The 19,894-nt window shown below is 38.7% G+C and overlaps 1 protein-coding gene across 5 annotated transcripts in view; it reads left to right on the top strand.

The window, feature by feature from the left end:
• The window catches only part of Nnt (nicotinamide nucleotide transhydrogenase), a 102,134-nt gene extending 94,809 nt beyond the window's left edge, over window positions 1–7,325 (top strand). For all 5 annotated transcript variants that reach the window (XM_027401410.2, XM_035440579.1, XM_027401408.2 and 2 more), the window contains 3 exons: window positions 1,733–1,851; window positions 3,161–3,276; window positions 5,667–7,325. In XM_027401410.2, the coding sequence (XP_027257211.1) occupies window positions 1,733–1,851; window positions 3,161–3,276; window positions 5,667–5,816 (385 nt within the window). In that variant the 3' untranslated portion in view covers window positions 5,817–7,325. The remainder of the gene's footprint in view (window positions 1–1,732; window positions 1,852–3,160; window positions 3,277–5,666) is intronic.
• The last annotated feature ends 12,569 nt before the right edge of the window (window positions 7,326–19,894 follow it).

The following is a 19,894-nucleotide window of genomic DNA, read 5'->3' as shown; positions in this document are numbered from 1 at the left end:
GTGTTATTAAATATGCTTTGCTGTGAGTAGAGGTTCCTGTGAGATTTCTAAAAAAAAAAAAAAAAAGTAGGTTTCTGTCTAGGGAAAGTATAAGGCCGTATATGTGTAAGTCTCTCCCCCCCATGTTGTAATTTATTTGTTGAGAATTTTATACAATATATAGATTATATTCTTCCCCTTCTCCAGTGTCCTCCTCCACCTTCCTACCCACCCAACCTCATGTTCGTTCTTTCTCTTAAAAAAAAGAAAACAAAACAACAGCAACAAAAACTACTAAAGACCCTTGTGGAGTTTAGTTTGTGTTGGCCAACTACTCCTGAGCATAAGGCCTGCATGTGGTTGATATACTCAATGTCATTCCCTTAAAGGAAACCGACATTTCCTCTCCAAGGAGCTGTCAATTGCAAATGACTTCTTGGCTATGGTTGGGAGTCTGTGCCTACTTTCCCTCCTCTGTGCTGAGATTTTTTTCTGGCTTGAATGTGAACTTTTTTGTGTTCCTGTTCATGAATTCCTGTTTCCTTGAATTTCCTTGAAGTCATCCACTACCTCAGGCTGGCTCTGTCTTCCCCCTCTTGCACATATATCCCCGAGCCTTGAGGAGAGGGGTGTGACATAGATATCCCACTTAGGGCTGAATACTCCAAAGTATTGGAGTTGAGTTGTGGGTCTTTGTATTAATTACTCCTGCAAGAAGTATCTTCTCTGAGGAGGGTTGATCTGTTGGTCTTAAGGATAATTCATTGCTATTTTAACATTCTAATTAGAAATGTCTATATGCAAAAAGGAATATTGTTGATATCTAGGTACCCTTCACAGCAAGTGTTTGTTGTGCTGGAATTCCTGACTCTGAGCTGGTGAGAAGCTCTATCCAAACTTTGGGATGGGGGTTGTTTTCTCTGTCCTTTTTCCCGTCTCTCCATCCTCTCTCAATTAAAGCTGAGGTTGGATGAATATCTACTAAGAGATTTTACAAATTACATTTCTTCTCTGAATTCATTCATTTACTTTTTGTGATCTCTTCCTATGTGCCAGGTGTTGAAAGAGACACAATGGCCAAGAAATAGGACTAATATACAAAAGACAGTGTGTCTGCTTGGAAGAAACCACTTGATGCTTCAGCCTCTCTGCTTTAACTACAGAACTCTATGTGTTATGTTCTCTTAAATACTCCAGTGTGCCACTGTCATGTTTCTTTTTGTGGTGTTTAATATCAGTTTCTGAAAAACTGTGGCCCATAAACACTATGTGTATAGTATTTTTTCTCCACCTTTTATCATAGGAGCTAAAATGGAACATGGAGGCAACATTTGCTAGAATAATGTTGACTTTTAAATTGGAAACAATTCAGACTGATTTACTGTTTTGAAGAGATTAGGATTTATCAGAAAGTACCCTAAGAGAATATAATGCCTTTAAATGTGAAGGGATATTATTTATTAATACTGTTGAAAGGTCATGGCACCTAAGACATATATGGAAGAATAAGGTTACTGTGTTATTTTTTACGAAGTTATAATTTATAAGTCCTAAGACCCTGCATTTCCAACTTTAGCATTTGTAAAATGACCATATTTCTCGGTGAATTCCCTTTCTGCTTGCAGAAATCAGATAGGGCTAGGAGAAAGCTGAGGTGCCAAGAACAAGGCGTGCAGATTCAGGGGGGGATGCTGGGACCTCAGTACACTTGGCCTATCAAGTAAGGCCAGCTGTTCATTTGTTTCATGTCCAGGTTTGGAATTCACCCAGTTGCGGGCCGAATGCCTGGTCAGCTTAACGTGCTTCTGGCTGAGGCAGGAGTGCCCTATGATATTGTGCTAGAAATGGATGAGATCAACCATGATTTCCCAGGTAAGCAATGGAGACGACAGCACACTTCAGACACCCTTTAAATATTGTGCATGAGGCAGTACTACATTTAGAAATTGATTGTGGCATCATTGAAGATTGACAAGTTAAAGAATGATGTAAATATAATAGATACAAGGCCACAATTAGACAAGTGAAGGATATTATTCAGTGAGTTACAACAGATTTATCAAAAGTGTAGTTAAATTTTATTCTTTTGTGAGAACTGAAGGATGCTAAAAATCCTGGGGCATAGTGTGCAGGTGAACCTGAAACATGGGAGAGTTGGCTTTTGAATCCAGGTCCCTGCTCTCAGTAGCTTGTAGCCTTGAACTCCATACACACCACAGACTCCTCGTTTATGGAAGTGCTTCCGTGGACGAGTTCTTGATGTCCGAAATGTTACTGTTTTCCCATTGTACCAAGTCTTGAACAGTGAAGTAGCTAATGTGTTCTGTTTCTCCTTCTCTTCCCCTTCCTCCCTCCTTCCTCCCTCCCCCTTCATTTGTAAGTACTGGGACTTCATAAGATAAGGCACTGTATTTTATAGCTGTCATTGTGTAGATGTGGAATAGTAATGATGTTTGGCCCAAGATCATGTTTGTTAAAATTAGACTAGTTCCCTCTGGCAAGTATCCACTGTAAACTTAAAAAAAAAAAAAAAGAAAGAAAAGAAAAAAAATAGAAAAAAAAACACCCCACTGTTTATTAGAGGAAAAAACAACAACAAAATTGTGTGTATGTCTAGATGCACATGGCATTTCTGGCAGCATCCTTAGGTAATTTAAATTATAGTCTTTAAAGAGAGAATTTAGGCCATTTTAATTTTATGCTCCTTTTTAAATTTAACTGTTGTTAAATTATGTGTAAAACCAGCCAGTTCCAGGAATTATGGACACAGCTTTAATACAGTACAGACTTTTAGACATTGTTTTTTTTTTTTTTTGACATTAGATTGCATCTTAATTGGTTGTTTTAAGACTTGAAAATGGATTCAGATCTTATAAAATCATGTGAATAGCAAGATAATTTGAGGACAATAAAAGAATTATAAAGTCAGATTAGGTAGATCCGATGGGAGGGGTAGCATAAATCGGGCCTTAGAGGACATGTAAGCTCTGTGCAGGTCCTACTGCTGGCTTCTGGCTTGGTGACATTTTCTGGTAAAGCTGTGTGTCATTCCCAGCACAAGTGAATCTAAGTATTTATTATTATTTTTGTTAATAAATCACTATAATTTGCTTAAGAAGAAGTGTAAGTACTCCACTGTGTTTTATACTTTCCGTCTCTCCTCTCTTGTTTTCAAATACAGACACGGATTTGGTTCTTGTCATTGGTGCTAACGACACTGTGAATTCAGCCGCTCAAGAGGACCCCAACTCTATTATTGCAGGCATGCCAGTCCTTGAGGTCTGGAAGTCTAAACAGGTATGTTTTTTAGACTTACCATTCATTCCCATGATCAAACATCACTTGAAATATACACCCGCAAAACTTTCTTTGGTCACTTGATGAGAATTAGCAAAGCCTTTTAGGAGGCACAGGGGTGCAAGCATAGCTGAAGGCCAGGTCCCCGTGTCCAGCTTCCTTCTGTTCTCTGGCCACCATAGAACCTGAGTGAATGCTGCATTGTGAGTAGAACCAGATGAGATTATGTGGCTGGATTAACAAAATCTGTTGCCCCAGCTGAGAAGGGGGCTGTAAGCAATTGGAATGTGTCTGGCCAAATTCCAGATTGAGTCTAGTGAAGCAGATGGCTTCCCTCTGGGACAGTGAGCCAGTATCATCGCCTTCATATACCAAGATGAGCACATTTTTTTCCAATTTATTTTTTATGGGGTATTTGTATGCTGTTATGGACTGTCCAACAGAGAGGTGATTTTAAAATCCAAATAATAACATGGCACAAGAAAGGACACTTCGCTCATGCATATGGCTCCTGCACAAAGCTAGCTGCTAGATTTTAGAGAATTCAAAGGCTTCTAAATGCTCTTCTGATCCAGCAGAGGGACATTTCTTTACTGCTCCAGAGACATGCTTTTATTCTAAGAATTATAGCAGTGCTGTGGCCAGAAGGATTCTTAGCTGTTAAAGAGTGCATACTGCTCTCACAGAGGGCCAGAGTTCAGTTCCTAACACCCACAATGGGAGGCTCACCACCCCCAGTGACTCCAGCCTCTATAGGTCCAGCACCTTCCAGACTCTAAAGTTTGCATTTGCACACCCTGCCGTATACACATAATTAAACTAAACTAAAATACAAAGTAAAAGGAATTATAGTAACATAATGTACATTCCCCATTAATTTTGTTTCATTTGTTGCAAATACATGAGTTTAAAGTGTACTGTTTAAGATGAGAAGATCCAAAATGCCCTTGCTATATGGCTATTTTTGATCATACCAGTGGTCAGTATGTGAAAGACTCAGAGTTGTATTATTGTACTAATGTCATAGAATGCATGAACACATTTTCACTTCTTCCATTTTCAAGTAGATCACATGTTCCAGAAGACATGCAGAGGCTTTTAATTTCTTGAGGACCAACTTGACATTGGCAGGCTAGCAAAATCTGTAATAAATGTCAGTATGTATATCTATGTTATGGCCAGGTGTTGGTGGTGCACGCTTTTAATCCCAGCACTGGGGAGGCAGAGGCAGGTGGATCTCTATGAGTTCACGACCAGCCTGGTCTACAAGAGCTAGTTCCAGGACAGCCTCCAAAGCCACAGAGAAACCCTGTCTCAAAAAAAAAAAAATCTATGTTATGTCAGTGTTTCTTGGTCAACCGACCCCCATCATTGTGCTTGGTTGATGGATTCTATTCTATTAGCTCCATCCTCCAGAGAAAATGACTGTTTTTGACGTGGTTTTTTTTTTTTTTTTTTTGTCTTAGAACTTTCTGATTTAGTTTATGCTGAAGTGACAGACAAGAATCAAACCATTTCCTCCACTCAATTATATGTATGTTAGAATTTGCATGTGGATGCCTGTGCAATAAGTTTGTTTTCTCTAGCTTATTCGTAGAAAAATGGATGACCTCACAGTGTTATTTTTCTCATTAGAAAATGTTATTCGTAGACTTTGTAGAGAAAAACACAAGGATAAAAGAAATCACTCTAATCTTATCACTTCAAGATAAACTTTTACCAGGTGTTGATGGTTCACGCCTTTAATCCCAGCACTCAGGAGGCAGAGGCAGGCGGATCTCTGTGAGTTCGAGGCCAGCCTGGTCTCCAGAGCAAGTGCCAGGATAGATGCCAAAGCTACACAGAGAAACCCTGTCTTGAAAAACAAAACAAAACAAAACAAAACAAAAAACAGCTCCCCACCCCCCCCCAAAAGATAAACTTTTAACAAGAACTTCCCTCTAACAGGTGTAAGAGTATGATTAAAAATGAGCATTAATGTAATCTAAACATACATTTAAAAATAGTATGTACTGAACAATTAGTAGTGAGACAGGTCTTTTTAATACTCTGGGAAGAAATCCTGTGTGCTATTGTACAACTGGGTTCTGTGAGTAATGTCTTGTATATTTCACAAAGCTGGAATCGAGTAGTTTGACTGTTCCCACCATAAATACATGATAAATGTTCAAGGAGATAGACACATTTACCTGATTTAAGAATTGAGTAGTACTCACATGTACTGAGATACTGCCTGTACCCTATAACTGTGCATTTATATTTTCATATATGCCATATAAATAAATAAAAGTAAAGGACTAATACACAATTAAGACAACAACAAAACCAGGGCAATACTTTGCACCTACCAGGTCCTCTTGAATGGATTCTCTTTTCTCTTTGGTTCTTAGGTCATTGTCATGAAGAGATCCCTGGGTGTTGGTTATGCTGCCGTGGACAATCCAATCTTCTACAAACCCAACACAGCCATGCTTCTAGGGGATGCCAAGAAGACGTGTGATGCTCTGCAGGCCAAAGTTCGAGAGTCCTATCAGAAGTGAATGTTAAAGATCAAGCTGGTGTCTTCAGTTACAGAAACAGAGAAATAAAGTATGAGTGGATGAGCAAAGGCTCTCAAGGCCCCAAAGAAGCCCCACAAACCAACAGAGAGTGTCAAGATCTGCAACCCCTGATCTTCAAAAAACATTGCAAAGTCTCAACATCTACCTATTTATAGTTTTCATTGCTAAAAGGCAAAAATATTTTGTAGACAGTGAAAGAGTAGCCTCATTTTGATGCAACTCTATTGGACTTTTAAATTCTCTTTCAGTACCTAAAAATGAGTTCAGAAGTTGAATGTGGAGAATTTTAGGATGTATTTTGGTCTGAAAAATATTAGACAGTGTGAACATCACAGACCCCGGAATTTAGTTTTTTTTTTTTTTTTCACCAAATGTGACTAATTTGAAACTTTTATCAACTCCTGGCCTGTCCCCTTGCATTTTATCCATAGTCTGAACAATCATACCAAATCTGTTTCAGGTTATCAGGCTGTACTTTAGATTCTAGATTCCAAAGATCTATTTTCTCACCTCTATTTTAATACATAAAAGGACTATATAGCCTTTCAGAGATGCTGAAAATATCACTCTGCTTGATATTTTCAGTAAAATCTATCTTAAAAGTAATTAGCTGTATTTTTAAACACCCCATGGCCAACTGGAGATTGCTCCAGATTCAATTTATAATGTGTGATACCGTATTAACTGCTCTTGAATGGAATGCAGCCATTTGACTAATAAATGAGTTCATCATGTTTTCAAAGTGATATAGACTTGTCTCTGATGACAAAGAGCTGGAATTGAATGGTTCTACTCATTATTAATACTGGAGGAAGACCTAATAGGCAGAATTGATCTCTCCTCATTGTTTAGAAGGCCAAATTGTTTTTCAAAACTGGAGTGACTTTTGAGGTCATATGTAATTTGATAATACTCAAAAGTGGTTAACATTTTTTAATCATATCTTTAAGCACCAGTAAAAAACAAAAAAACAACAAAAAAACATGTCTTTTAAAGAAGTCTAGATTTTCTTTTCAACTTTACCTTTATTTCAAAAACACTTAAGTGGAGACAAATGTGGTACATTACTATAATTGTCTCTCTTTGTGCTCCTCTTGGTGAACAAGTCTCTCAAAGCAATTGTTAAACCCATACGAGGACTGGGGATATGGCTCAGTTGGTAGAGTGCTTGCTTTGTGTGCTCGAGGTCCTCAGCTCAATCCCTAGTATTGAAAAAACAAAACAAACCCCAAATTATTGAGTCATACAAAAACTATCTCTAAATCTGAAGATTACCGATGCAAAATTTGCTCATCTTTACCAAGTTTATCAAGTACTAGATCTGTTGATTTGATGAGCAAGTTGTTTTGCTGTGTCTGAGATAAAGGATGAGTGAGTGAAGGAGGGGGAGGATGAGGGGAGAAGGAAGGAAAGGAGGGAGTCTGAGGATGTTAGAGCAGCAAAGATTCCTTTTAAATGTCAAAGAAATAAATGCAATTTACTAACGGATCTGAGATCACTAGTTACTTCAGGGTTGGGGTTTGTCATAATTTATGTCTATCAGAAGAAATTAAACAATTATCTTTATTCATGCCCCCTTCCTTATTTTAAAGTAGCCATAGGTGTTTCTAGAAAGTAGCAAGTTAATTTTTGAAAAGTAGTTCCCAAGTCCAATTTATATCTAAAAATACTTGAGGGGGGGATTTTGCTTCTTTCCCCAGGTGCCTTTTGATGGTGTGTATCTAGAGACAGTTTTAGTTATCAGAACTGGCAGATGCTACTGCCATCCAATGGGTAAAAAGTCAGTGATGCTGAGGAATGATCATCCTAAATGCACAAGACCCTTTCCTGCACTGTGTATTACACAGTATTATCTTCCCAAATGTCTACAGTGCCAACAGTGAGGAACCTTGGTCTGCTCTACTCTGATGTCTTTCTTGGTGGTTTAAATACTACTTACAATATCTAAAGCACAGCAATTTTAGTTTATGGCACATAGTGTTTATATGAGAAAAAAAGGGGCACCTCTGTTTTCAATGAGGGACTATTCGAGACACACTAAAGGGCTTTGCTAATGTACATTATATATACAGTATATATAATTTACATATATATATATATATATAGTCATATATGCACTATATATGACTCCTTTAGAAGCCGATGAATCAGGAAAGCGAAACTGAGTCATGGTACACACACCGGGAGCAGTCTCTGTTATTACTGGCCATTGATTTCCAGAAGGGAGGGGCGAATCACTGGGGTGAAGATGACACTAGACCTGGTTTCCTTTGGACAAAGCCGCTTTAGTTGTAGAAGGAGAAAGAGAGGCATACTCATAGGATCTAACCCTGAAAGCAGTATCTGGCATTAGTCCTAAAGACAAGCACTGAGGACTAAGACTGCGTTCTGTTGCTGCAATGGCTTTTAAGAACCCTTCCAATGAAGAAAACAAGTGACAGCAAAACAGGAGCAGGCTGCATGCTGGCTCATGCCTGTAATAGCAGCAATTAGGAGACTACACAGTAGGACAACAAGTTCCAGGCCATTCTGGGATACATAGTCACTAGTCTCAAAAAGTGAAAAAAAAAAAACTCAAACAATCACAGTAAGATTTATTTACTTTTGTTATTTATAATGAACACACACACACACACACACACACACACACACACACACACACACACACATGCCTGCCAATTCTTAGCCATCTAGTTCATGATCCAGTTGGTTTTACTTAACTTTATTGCACAAGATATTTAAAGGATTCAGTTAAAAGATTTTTCAAGTATTTAACTCCTTAAGTCAATCCCTCCAAAGGAGTAATGGCTTATGCCTGCAACTTTAATGCTGGAGAGGTAAAGGCAAGAGGATCAGGGGTTGAAGGCCAGGCTCAGCCATCTAGCAAGTTTGAAATGAGCCCAGACTACATAAGAGTCTCTATCTCAAAAACCAAACCAAAGCAACTCCCCAAATAAGAACAAAAATATTTCCAAAAGGTTGATGGTCTTGGGTTATTATTTGTGGTAAAATCTAAAAACCACAAAAATGACTTTTATAAAACCCCATTTCATTTCTCCATTCCTGATAAGTCATACATCTGATAGATATGACTCATTTCATATTATTCTTTTACATTATTGTTTTATTCAGCTCTTTTAAATCTGTTTGTGGGCTTTAGCAAAATACTTAGGAATGAATTCTTTATAAAGAACAAAGGTTATTTGGCTCAGGATACTGGTGGCCAGAAAGTTGAAACAATTTGACCTGGCATCTAACAGCAGAGAAACACAAAGACTGGCCTTAGCTAGGAGCCCAGATGGGAGGTAGGAAGCTATCGAATGGGATCAAAGTCAGGCTTATACTTTTATTAAGATCCTGTTCTTTTTTTTTTGTTTGTTTTTGTTTTTTTTCGAGACAGGGTTTCTCTGTGGCTTTGGAGGCTGTCCTGAAACTAGCTCTTGTAGACCAGGCTGGTCTCGAACTCACAGAGATCTGCCTGCTTCTGCTTCCCGAGTGCTGGGATTAAAGGCGTGCATCACCAACGCCCGGCTAAGACCCTGTTCTTAAGTAAAGGAATCTAACTTTAAGAGACTTGGTATACTCCTTAGAATAGTAGCAATCCATTTCTCAGAGTGGACTTAATTACCCTCACTAGGTGTCCATCCTAAAAGGGCTTAGTGGTTTTTGAGACTGAACCTTTGGAAGATAAATCACACTAACAAGTGTGTGTTTTTGTGTAATAATGTATTGCCCATTGTATCATACAATCTGTTCATCTCCAAATGACTGAAATTCTACCATTTTTGTTTGTCTTATTGATCATCTTTAGTTTTCTCTCATCTGTTTCATTTGGGAATTTCTTTTAAAATTAATCATCTAAGTGAAAATTGTATATGCCTTTACTCACACATGTGTTTTTGTCTTTGCATATTTAGACAGTTTCTATATATAGATACACTATCATTCCATAGACTTTTCTATTCTGGGCATTAGAATAGAGAGGACAGGTAGCACTAATTCCTCTAGGTAGCAGGTGTCAGAGCTTCAGAGAGCCACCGGATATCATTAAGCATTTGATACTGACTAGAAAATGAATCTTCATTCTTCCAATTCCACCCAAGTCATGACCATATGTTTTATAGTCCAGTGTATTCTCTAATCCAACAGAAATGTGGAATATATTATGTTTCAGTTGGCATTAGGGGTTGTTAAGTTTTTTTGATTCCAGAGCTTTTATTCTATAATTAATAACTCATATATTCGTCTAACTTAGAGGCAAATTTTGTATTCCCCTATGGCATAGACTGCATGAATTGAAACATTTTAGTATTAGAAAGCTGGGTAGCTTTTAGTATAGCAAGAGAGAGTAGTTCAAATATCTAATTTAGAGCTCTTGCCAATTTTCGAGTGCTTTGCTAGCAAATATTGAGTCAGAATATAAGAAATGGTAAGAAACATGAACCCCTTCCACACACGATAATCCCAAACCAAAGTCCTTTATTCTGGTGGTAGCAGTTTGCACAACCATGCTGCTCACCAGATTCTCAAAAGAATCAGCTAATCAACAAGGAGAAAACAAAACTTTCCTAAGCAAAGCTTTCAAAAAATACTAGACCAACAAAGCAGCAAAAATGGTCTCAAGTGATTTTCAAAGCACTCAAAATTCTTGTTCTTCAACTTTATCTTTAGGAAATCACTCGAGCTAAAGGCCTGTTTTCCTTCACTATTTAAACCAGTTTAGCTATTTATACTGGCAACATAGTGATGCATGAGACAGTAACTGAAATAGCCAATATTTGAAGCTTTTAAATATAAAGTGGTTGAAGAAACTAGGTATGATAGGTATTGAATAAAATGATTATGATAGAGGTAAAAAAATAAGCCTGGGCTATTAGAAGAACAGAACTGGTGGAATGATTGTATGTTTGAAAGGGGTTTGGCTTATGTCACTTAGGCTGGGGAGTGCAAAATGGCTGTCTGCAGGTTGGAGAGGCTTAGAACTCGGTAGCTGCTCAGTCCATAAGTCTGGGTGACTCAGTGGTTCCAGTCCAGCGATGAAAGCCTAGAGAATTTCCTGGAAAGCCACAGGTCTTCAGCCCAAATAAAAGCCTGAAGAAGCTGGGTTCTGAAACAAAGGGTGACAGTAGTAGAGTGGCATGTTTCTACGTAATGAAACACTTTGGGTCATGTTTCTATTTCTAGAGTGTTACCTCTTGATAAAGTAAGCATGAGAGCATTTCTATCTAAGTTTATATAAATATTAACACAGGCATATCTTAAAACCTTGTAAGGAAGGAAAAGGTTATCTTAGTTAGCTTTAATTGTAACTTGACACAACCTACTGTCATCTGAGAGGAAAGCCTCACTTGAGTTGCCCACATCCTATTGGCCTGTGAGCATGGCTATGGGGGATTGTCTTGATTATTAATTGTGAAGGATGGCCATCCCACTCTATTCGGCACCATCTATAGGCAGATGGTACAGGACTGTATAAGAACACTAGCCAAGCAGGATCCTGTAAGCAAGCTAGAGAGCCAGCCAGCAACCTCCTTCATGGTTACTGCCTCTAGATTCCTGCCTTACATTCTTGCCCAGCTTCCTTCAGTAATGAACAATGACCTAGAAATATAAACCAAATAAATCCTTTTCTCCCCTAAGTTGCTTTTGGTCAGAGAGTCTTATTCTCAGCATCAGGAAGGAAACCAAAACAGAAGGATAAAGGCAGTTACTTCTGTTTCACATTCACTTTTGTTCAAGACCCATGATCTAAAGGCTTGTCGTATTTTTTCTCTTTGATTCTGGATAGAAAGACTCTGCTCATCTTCTCTTCAAGTATACACCAGGAAGAATAGCTGCTGGTTAATGAATTCTTACTCAGTGCTGGTATCACCGAGAATGGCCACAGGACTTCAGATCTGGCTGGTAGTAAAGTCCATTTAACCAGCCTGTTGACTGCTGCTAAACATAGATAAATTAAAGAAATGATGGCATTCATGAAATGGCAGGACCATGCCACACAAAACTAAAAACATAGTTTTTAAACCCAAGTTATATTTTTAGCAAAAGATGTCATCTACACTCAGAATGATGAGAAAACGTTAATTTCCAGAGTTCCTACTGTTTTCTCTAACTTGAGAAAGGTTATTGGTAATAGAGTCATTATTTGTGCTCTCATTCATTCTTTTGTCAAGAATATGCTACTGTTATTTAAAACCTTTTATAAAACCTTTTAAAGGCATAGTGGTATATACTTTTAATCTCAGAAATTGTGAGGCAGAGTCAGGCAGATCTCTGTGAGTTCCAGGCCAGCCTGGTCTACAGAGTGAGGTCTAGGAGAGTTGGACCTATATAGTGAGACCTTATCTTGAAAAAAATCCACCCTCAAAAAACCAAAAACAAAACAGGAAACTTTTTTCTTATTTTTAATTATAATTATTTTTATAATTATAATTAATTTCATGTGTGCTAACATTTCATAAATATATTTAATTGTGTGTGTGAGAACACTGCATCTTTAAGAGCTGAATTTCTACCTCTCTAAGTTTCATATCATGTGATCCTCCCTGTGACACTTCCTGGCTCGACTTGACCTGTATAGTTTTCTGGTTAACTATTCCAGCCCAGCTTTGTGCTAAAGAGTTTTGACCTTCACAGTCCACAAACTCAGATGTGCCAAAATAGGTCTTTGTTATTCTACAACTTAACTTAATTTCTCTTTTGAGTCATGAATTTTCCCTAGAGAATGAAATTTGACTTTAAGTTAGGGTTGTTCCTTGTCCATGTCTTATTTCTGGGGACACATTGGAGGCAAAGTGGGATGGAAAAGCCAGTGACATATTGTCACTGAGTGGAATGAGAGAGGTCCTGGATCTTCATCTGTCTAGTTGGAGATGCATTTTTGCCATTCTTCATGTTATGACCTCTTGCCTCTATTCTTCTTTGGTTTAAATAAAGGAGTTTTGATGCTGAAATAAGTTTGGATTGGGATAGAGGAACTATGCAAGGCAGAGGGGATGATCAGTTCAAAATATTACGAAAAATTTCTCCAATTTATATTTAGGGTAAAATATCTAATGGCCTTCATATTATTGCTATTGCTATTCCCACAAGGAAAATACTGGGCACTCTATTTAAATAATTTGGCCTGAAATTTATCCCATTGTTTTAAACAAAGAGGTTTTAATGAAGACCTATTTAATTCATCAGTTGAGATGAGCCGAATAGCTTCATGAGCCGAATAGCTTCAGAAGTTTGTATTTTAGGAAATGTATTGAGATGTTGAACTGTTTTGGGAAGGGTTTTTCTTTTGTCCTATGAGGATTAAAAAGTGCCTCATCATCTAATTTCAAGTCATTTATCAGCAATGCTTTGGTATTACATCTACAGCCAAAATTTGAGAAGAATCATTAATTTGTAGTTGGAGCACACATGAAACAAAGACAGAAAGGTCAAAACGCAGCTCTACTGATAATTATTCTTGTTTTCTAGGCCATGCAACTTTCCTGTTCTGATGTATTACTCATGAAGTAGTTTTTTAAAAAAGCCACCCCTCTGTATGTTACTAGTTGCAATTTTAGCTAGAGAAATTGGAGCAAAACCTACCGCAAACATCCTGTAATTACTCTGTGGCAGATAGAAAAGCAAAAGTCATAGCTTTCCCTTAAATTGTGAGTGCTTGGTCATTTCTGGAAATGTCATGGCTCCGATACTATGCTCAAGCTTTTTGATCCTCTGGAATAATATCCCTTCCAGAAATGAAGGGAGGTGAGTAAAATGAAAGAGGTAAATATGTTTACAGTTGCCATGATTTAATCCTTTCATACCTGAGTATGGCATCAAAACAGGCTGCAAGGAGGATACATGGCAGCAGCATGACAGGCATTCTTCATAGACTTGACCTCGTAGGATGAGAAGGCCTTTTTGAACCTAGGTGGGGAGAGTGAAGTGGCCATTGATAAGCATAAAGGATTTTTCATATGAGTTAGGGAGGAAAAACTAAGGGAACATTTGTGAGATGGAATAGAACATAAACCATTATAGTTCTGGATTAAAGTTGGGGACAGAGGATGTCGAAAGGAGGTTTCATTTTTTGGAAGAGATGTAGTGAGCTGCAATTCAAACTAGAAGCTGGGGCTGGGAATATGTGTTGTTGATAGAATGCAGTGCTAAGTAAGACCATTTTCTCCCCGGCAGCCTGCATAGCTCCTCCCTTGCACTATGCAAGTTAGCCAGCAGGGCAAGAGATTCTTGATCAGTTTGTGAGTTATTTTGGGGGTCCTACAACAAAGTGTGTGGTGTGTTCAGACATATGGTCTCATCATTTAGTTATGGTGACTAACTAAGAGCAATAGCAAAAGCTGTGTTGTTTTGGAACCTCCTTGAGCAATAACTTAAAGGGAGGTGTTCCATGTCTGGCAATTAGATTTCCATTAAATAACATGTCTTCTGGGAGTAATATTGCCTACTCATGCAAGGTACCATGATCAAACTCTCTCTGTATATGCTTATGTGTAAGTGTAGGTGCTCTTGGAGTCCAAAATAGAGCATTGGAACCCCAGGAGTTGGAGTTACAGGTGGTTGTGAGCCACTTGATATAGGGCTGGGAACCAAATTTGGGTCTTTTGCAAGAATAAGAACTGTGTTCACTGAAGCTTTCTTTCCAGCCCCAATATTTTATATTTCAAAATTAGTTTATAAACTAGTAGATGTCCTTAAGGCTTATTAAATTCTTTTCATTCACTTGCTTATTTATTTGATTTTATTTTAATGTGTGTGCATACATATGTGACCATGTGTGCATGCTAGAGTGCATGTATGGAGGACAGGGGACAACCCATGGGAGTTTGTTCTTTCCTTTCACTACAAAGGTTGCAGGGACGGATCTCAGGTTGTCAGGCTTGTTGGCAAGTGCTTTACCTGCTGGGGTGCCTTGTATGCCCTAATTTGTTGATTTTGACATTGGCTAACCTCCCCGTTTAAAACTCTGTTTTCAGGCCAACTTAAAAAAAAAAAATTCCCAGTATTTCTCGAAATCTGTTCGTTACTCAGCCTTCGTCAGAGCACAAGTGAAGGAAGAACACCATGTTCTTTGCCTTCCAGACTACTCAATTTACCAAGAAAACACCGAGTCAATTGAAACCAGGCATCAGCAATTCAGTTGTACCAGCTTGTGTATCTTCTGGGGTCTTGTTTGCCTGCTCCCTTTGACCTCAGAGGATCAGCCTATTAGGCAATGAGCAGTCTCACTTTTGATTGCCAGTGGGTCTGGTTATGTAGTTTGGGGTCAGTTTGGTCAGAATTTTCTTCCCTCATTCCATTTTAGCTGGGTTCCAACAGAAACTGTATGAGATCTGGAGCATGAGGTCCAACAGTTACCATTTTGTCACGGAGGGTTGGTCAAGCCCTGGGCATGCCTCGAGCTCTGTGTGCAGTGTGACTCATCTCAAAGCTTATGGGTGTGTTCCTCAATCCCCTGCTGGATATCTTTGCTTAGCTGCTTTCCCTATGACAAAGGCTATTGACAGCTGCTTGTGGAAGGGCAGTAGCCTCTGTAGGTTCCCCATATCTCTACCAGGGAGGTACATAGGCAGACAAGGGCTCCAGTTTGTCCTTGCCTCTCTTGATTAATGTCCAGCCAACAGTCTTGTTTCATGGCAGTCACTTCAGGGCCACCACCAGAAACAGCTGAGAACTTTTCATAGGTACTTACACTGACACTCACAATTGTGTTTAGTCTCCTTCTCAGTAAATATCTTCATTCCCATTACTTAACAGTTCTTGGATCTAGCCTTATTTTGATACAATTCCTTTACAACAGATTAAAAGTGGGAATTCAGCTAATTTATAGTTATTCATGTAAGCCATCGAGATAATCAAAATATCACATTTAATAATTTCAACTATTTCTAGCAAAGTAATTGTATTTTTTTTTCAAAAGAACAATTAACACCAAGCACACTTCAACACTTACAGCACCTACTCTCTCTGGCAGAGTGCAGGAGTGCACATTTATAGATATGAGGAAAGGCAGCCAGATGTTTTTAATGGCATTTTGGTGACAGTGTATACTTGTTTTCACAAATGCCAGCTCCTCATTCTTGATTCTGGGCTTGACTATATGGCTTGTGTTGGCCTATAAGATATTGACAAGTGACATACAAAAAGAAACTTGATTAGTATTTGTGTATTGAAACTAGGTCTTTAGGAAAATTCCTTCTTGGGAGTCAATTTTGTTATGCTATGCTATGTTGTAGCATGCACAATAAAAGCTCAGGGACAGATATTGTCCTGTTTCTCTTTTAGACTTACCCATTCTCATGTAGCCCAGGGAGGCCTTGAACTCACAGAGATCCATCTGCCTCTGTCTCCTGAGTTCTGGGATTAAAGGTGTATGCCACCACTTCCCAACTTCTATGGCTGTGGCTAGCTTTAAATTCTGATCTCCAGGCAAGCTTTATTAGATCATAAACAATGTATACCACACTATGCTATGTTGTGCTGTGTTGTGTTATGTTGTGTTGTGTTCTTATGTTATACTTGATGGAGTCATGACAGGCAACACAGAACCTTGGAGATAGTCTTTGTGTCAGGCAGCTGCTTGAGCCCATTGTACATGGAGCAGGATTACCAGGAGAAGAACCCGGTCAGAATTCCCAAAAACAATAAATAATGTTGTGAACAATTTGTTATACAGCAATGGAAGAGAAAGTATGGCAGACTCAACAATAAACTTAGTTCTTCAAAACAAAACAACTCCCATAAAATTGTCCACTACTCATTTGTGACAGTTCTTCTATCTTGCCCCTTAATTCTTTTTAATTTCTTCCTATTGTCTCTATTTCTATCTTCCCATGGAAGAGTAGATGGCTGATCCATTCTTGGGCACTGTGGCTTGGGAGACACTGGCAAGTCCTACTTACCACAGAATATTTTTCATAGCCTGCACTACCACTTGAAAATGTCAACATCATGCAAATACAACTTTTCTCTCTCTACCTAAGAATTCTAGCTTAAAGATGAAACATGCAAGTATCCTTAAATGAAGAACACCATTCTTTGTCAAGCATTATTGAACCACAATTGGTCACTTAATTTTCCCAGGACACAGCTGAGAGTAGCTTCCTACCTGGGACCCCATTGATAAGAAGTATTGTCTGTGTTTTGACTTCTGCCTGTCAGGCTCTTTTTTTTTTTAAATATAGTTATTTTTTGATTTTCATTTTTTTAAATACTAATTTTTAAATTTAATTATTATTATATTTACCTCCCAACCAAAGTTTTCCCTCATACCTCTTCTCCCAGTCTCTCACCCTTACCTCCCTTCTTCCGTCTCCCCCACCCCCACCCACTCTTTCTTCACGTTTTCTTCAGAAAAGGGCAGGGCTCCTATGTATATCAGCCAGCCATGGTATGTCAAGTTATAGTAAGACTAGGTACCTCCTCTCTTATTAAGGCTGGATGAGGCAGCCCAGTAGGAAGAAAGGGTCCCAAAAGTAGGCAACAGAATCAGACAGCCCCTGCTCCCACTGTTAGGAATTCCGCAAGATGACCAAGCTACACAACTGTAACATATATGCAGAGTGATTGTTAGTTTTGTCTCTGTTGAGCCCTTATGAACCATGCTTAATTTTTTCTGTGGGTTTTCATGTGATGTCCTTAACTCCTCTGTCTCCTATACTCCTTCCCCCCGACTCTCCCACAGGATTCCCCAAAGTCCACCTAATGTTCTGCTGCAGGTTTCTGCATCTGTTTCCATCAGTTTCTGGATGAAGCCTCTCTGATGACAACTGGGGTAGGCACCAATCTATGAATATAGCAGAATATCACTAGGAACCTTTTCATTGGCTTTTTTGGTGTTTGTTTGATTCTATCCTAGGTCTCTGGGCTATCCAGCCTTTAGATCTTGGCTTTCTAGGCAATATCAGATGTAGGCTTTTTCTTATGGTATGGATCTCAAGAATCCATTGGCTGACCACTCCCACAATGTCTGTGCCAACTTTACCCTAACATATCCTGTAGGCAGGACAAATTGTAGGTCAAATTATGTGGCTGGGTTGGTGTGCCTGGTTACAGTAGATGGACGGTTCAGTCCATATACCCCATTGCTAGGAATCTTATCAAGGGTCACCCTCGTAGATTCCTGAGAATTTCTGTTGTACTATGTTTCTACCTCATTCCTGAGACCTGCCCCCAGTCCAGTTGTCTCTTCGAGTACTCTCTCCCTCCATCCTTCCCCCAACTGATCCTTTTTGTCCCCATCCCCCCTCACTCCCTCTACCTTCTATGTTTATTCTATTTCCCCTTCCTTGGGAGATTCCTATGTTCCCTCTCTTGAACCCTCCTTGTACTTAGCTTCTCTGGGTTAGTGGATTGTAGCATGGCTATCCTTTATAGCTAATATCCACTTAAAAGTGAGTACATACAGTGTTTGTCTTTCTGGGTCTGGGTTACATCATTCAGGATTTTTTTTTTTCTAGTTCCGTCCATTTGCCTTCAAATTTCATGACGTTATTTTTTAACAGCTGAGTACTATTTGATAGTGTAATTTTAAAAACAGTGTGTAAGGGACACACACACACACACACACACACACACACACACACACACACACACGCGCAGAGGCAGAGACAGAGACAGAGACAGAAACAGAAACAGAAACAGAGAGACAGAGGGAGGGCAGGATTGGTATATTTCTTGGCTAGGCTAATGTTGAATTCTTATACTTAAACAATCCTTCTTCAGCTTCCAAGTAGTTAGAACTACATGTGTTCATCACTGTGCTTAGCTTTTCTGACCTGTTGACTCCACTAACATTTCCTTAGAGAAATGGTCCTTGACCTTCATGATATCTGAGTCAACTTTTCTGTTATAGATAATTAAAATGATATGTTATATGAAAAGCTATGTGCATGTGTTCTCTCTCTTGAAAGAGTCAAGGCAAGCCTGATTTGGTAGTGTACACCTGTTCCTACAGCCTTTGGGTAGCAGAGGCAAGAAGATGAGAAGTTGAAGGCTACCACGGGCTTCTTAGTGAGTTTGAGACAAATTTAGGTTCTAGGACACTGTCCCATATGAGACAAAGCAACCCCAAAGTAGTAACAACAAAAGAAGTGGAAGAATTAGGAAAAATATTAATAACTTTAGACTGTGCTTAGGTGTGTGTAACTGAAACCATGGGAACCGAAGTGCTAAGGGGACCTACTCCTTTAGGCTTGGTACACTGATCATGAAATCAGAGTTAGTTAAAGGAGTAAATGAAAGCCTGAACAAAAATTATGAATAGTTAAATTCCCTTCTTACCTTCCCATTTTAGAAATCATTTTCTATTAGTAAATTTTGTTCTTTCCCAATTTCATACACATACACATATACTTCAGAAATTCTCACGATGAACATGCTGTTTCATTGGGGGTAAGAAAGCTTGCTGTTCTAAAACTCTATGATGTTTAAAGAATGGAAATTACAGTCAAAAGTACCAAAATAAAGACTTGTTGGAATAACAAGGGTGCTCCTACAATGTCTCATCTGTTTAGATTCTAGCTCATGAACAGGTCTTCCCAGAAGCAGAAGTAACAAGACTTAGCATGCATTGTACTGGCATGCATTGTAAAACCATCACTGAGGATACCATAAATATTGCTCCCATTTTCCATGCAATAATAGTTTAAAAGCTTCCCTTTCTTTTACAATTAAATAATTTCAGCTTTGTTAAGGAAGAGCTAAAGTGCTTTAATACACTTTGCAGTTCTCAAATTAATCTTCATTAAAGTCTGTAGTAATTCGCTTAAATGCAAAATTATTTATATTGGGTTTACTAATGTAAGCTGAAAAAAGGAAGCGACGGAGCTTTAGATTTTATTTTAACATTGCTATTCTGACTTTGAATGGGTTGAGTAAGAATGACAATCATGGCTTAACCAATATTCAAATTATGAATAACATTTCTATAATTCCCTGGGCAGTGTGAATCAAAACTCCCTGCTTTTATTGCCCAAGGGTGGCTTCTGTTTGTTCTACAGTTCAGAATATCTGGGAAGTGACTAACCTAGAGAAGACCCACTCCCTCCCCCCACGCA

Source organism: Cricetulus griseus, chromosome 2, assembly GCF_003668045.3.
Source record: "Cricetulus griseus strain 17A/GY chromosome 2, alternate assembly CriGri-PICRH-1.0, whole genome shotgun sequence".
Lineage (NCBI taxonomy): Eukaryota > Metazoa > Chordata > Mammalia > Rodentia > Cricetidae > Cricetulus > Cricetulus griseus.
Note: the sequence above shows the minus strand (reverse complement) of the source record. Positions and strands in the feature narration are given on the sequence as shown.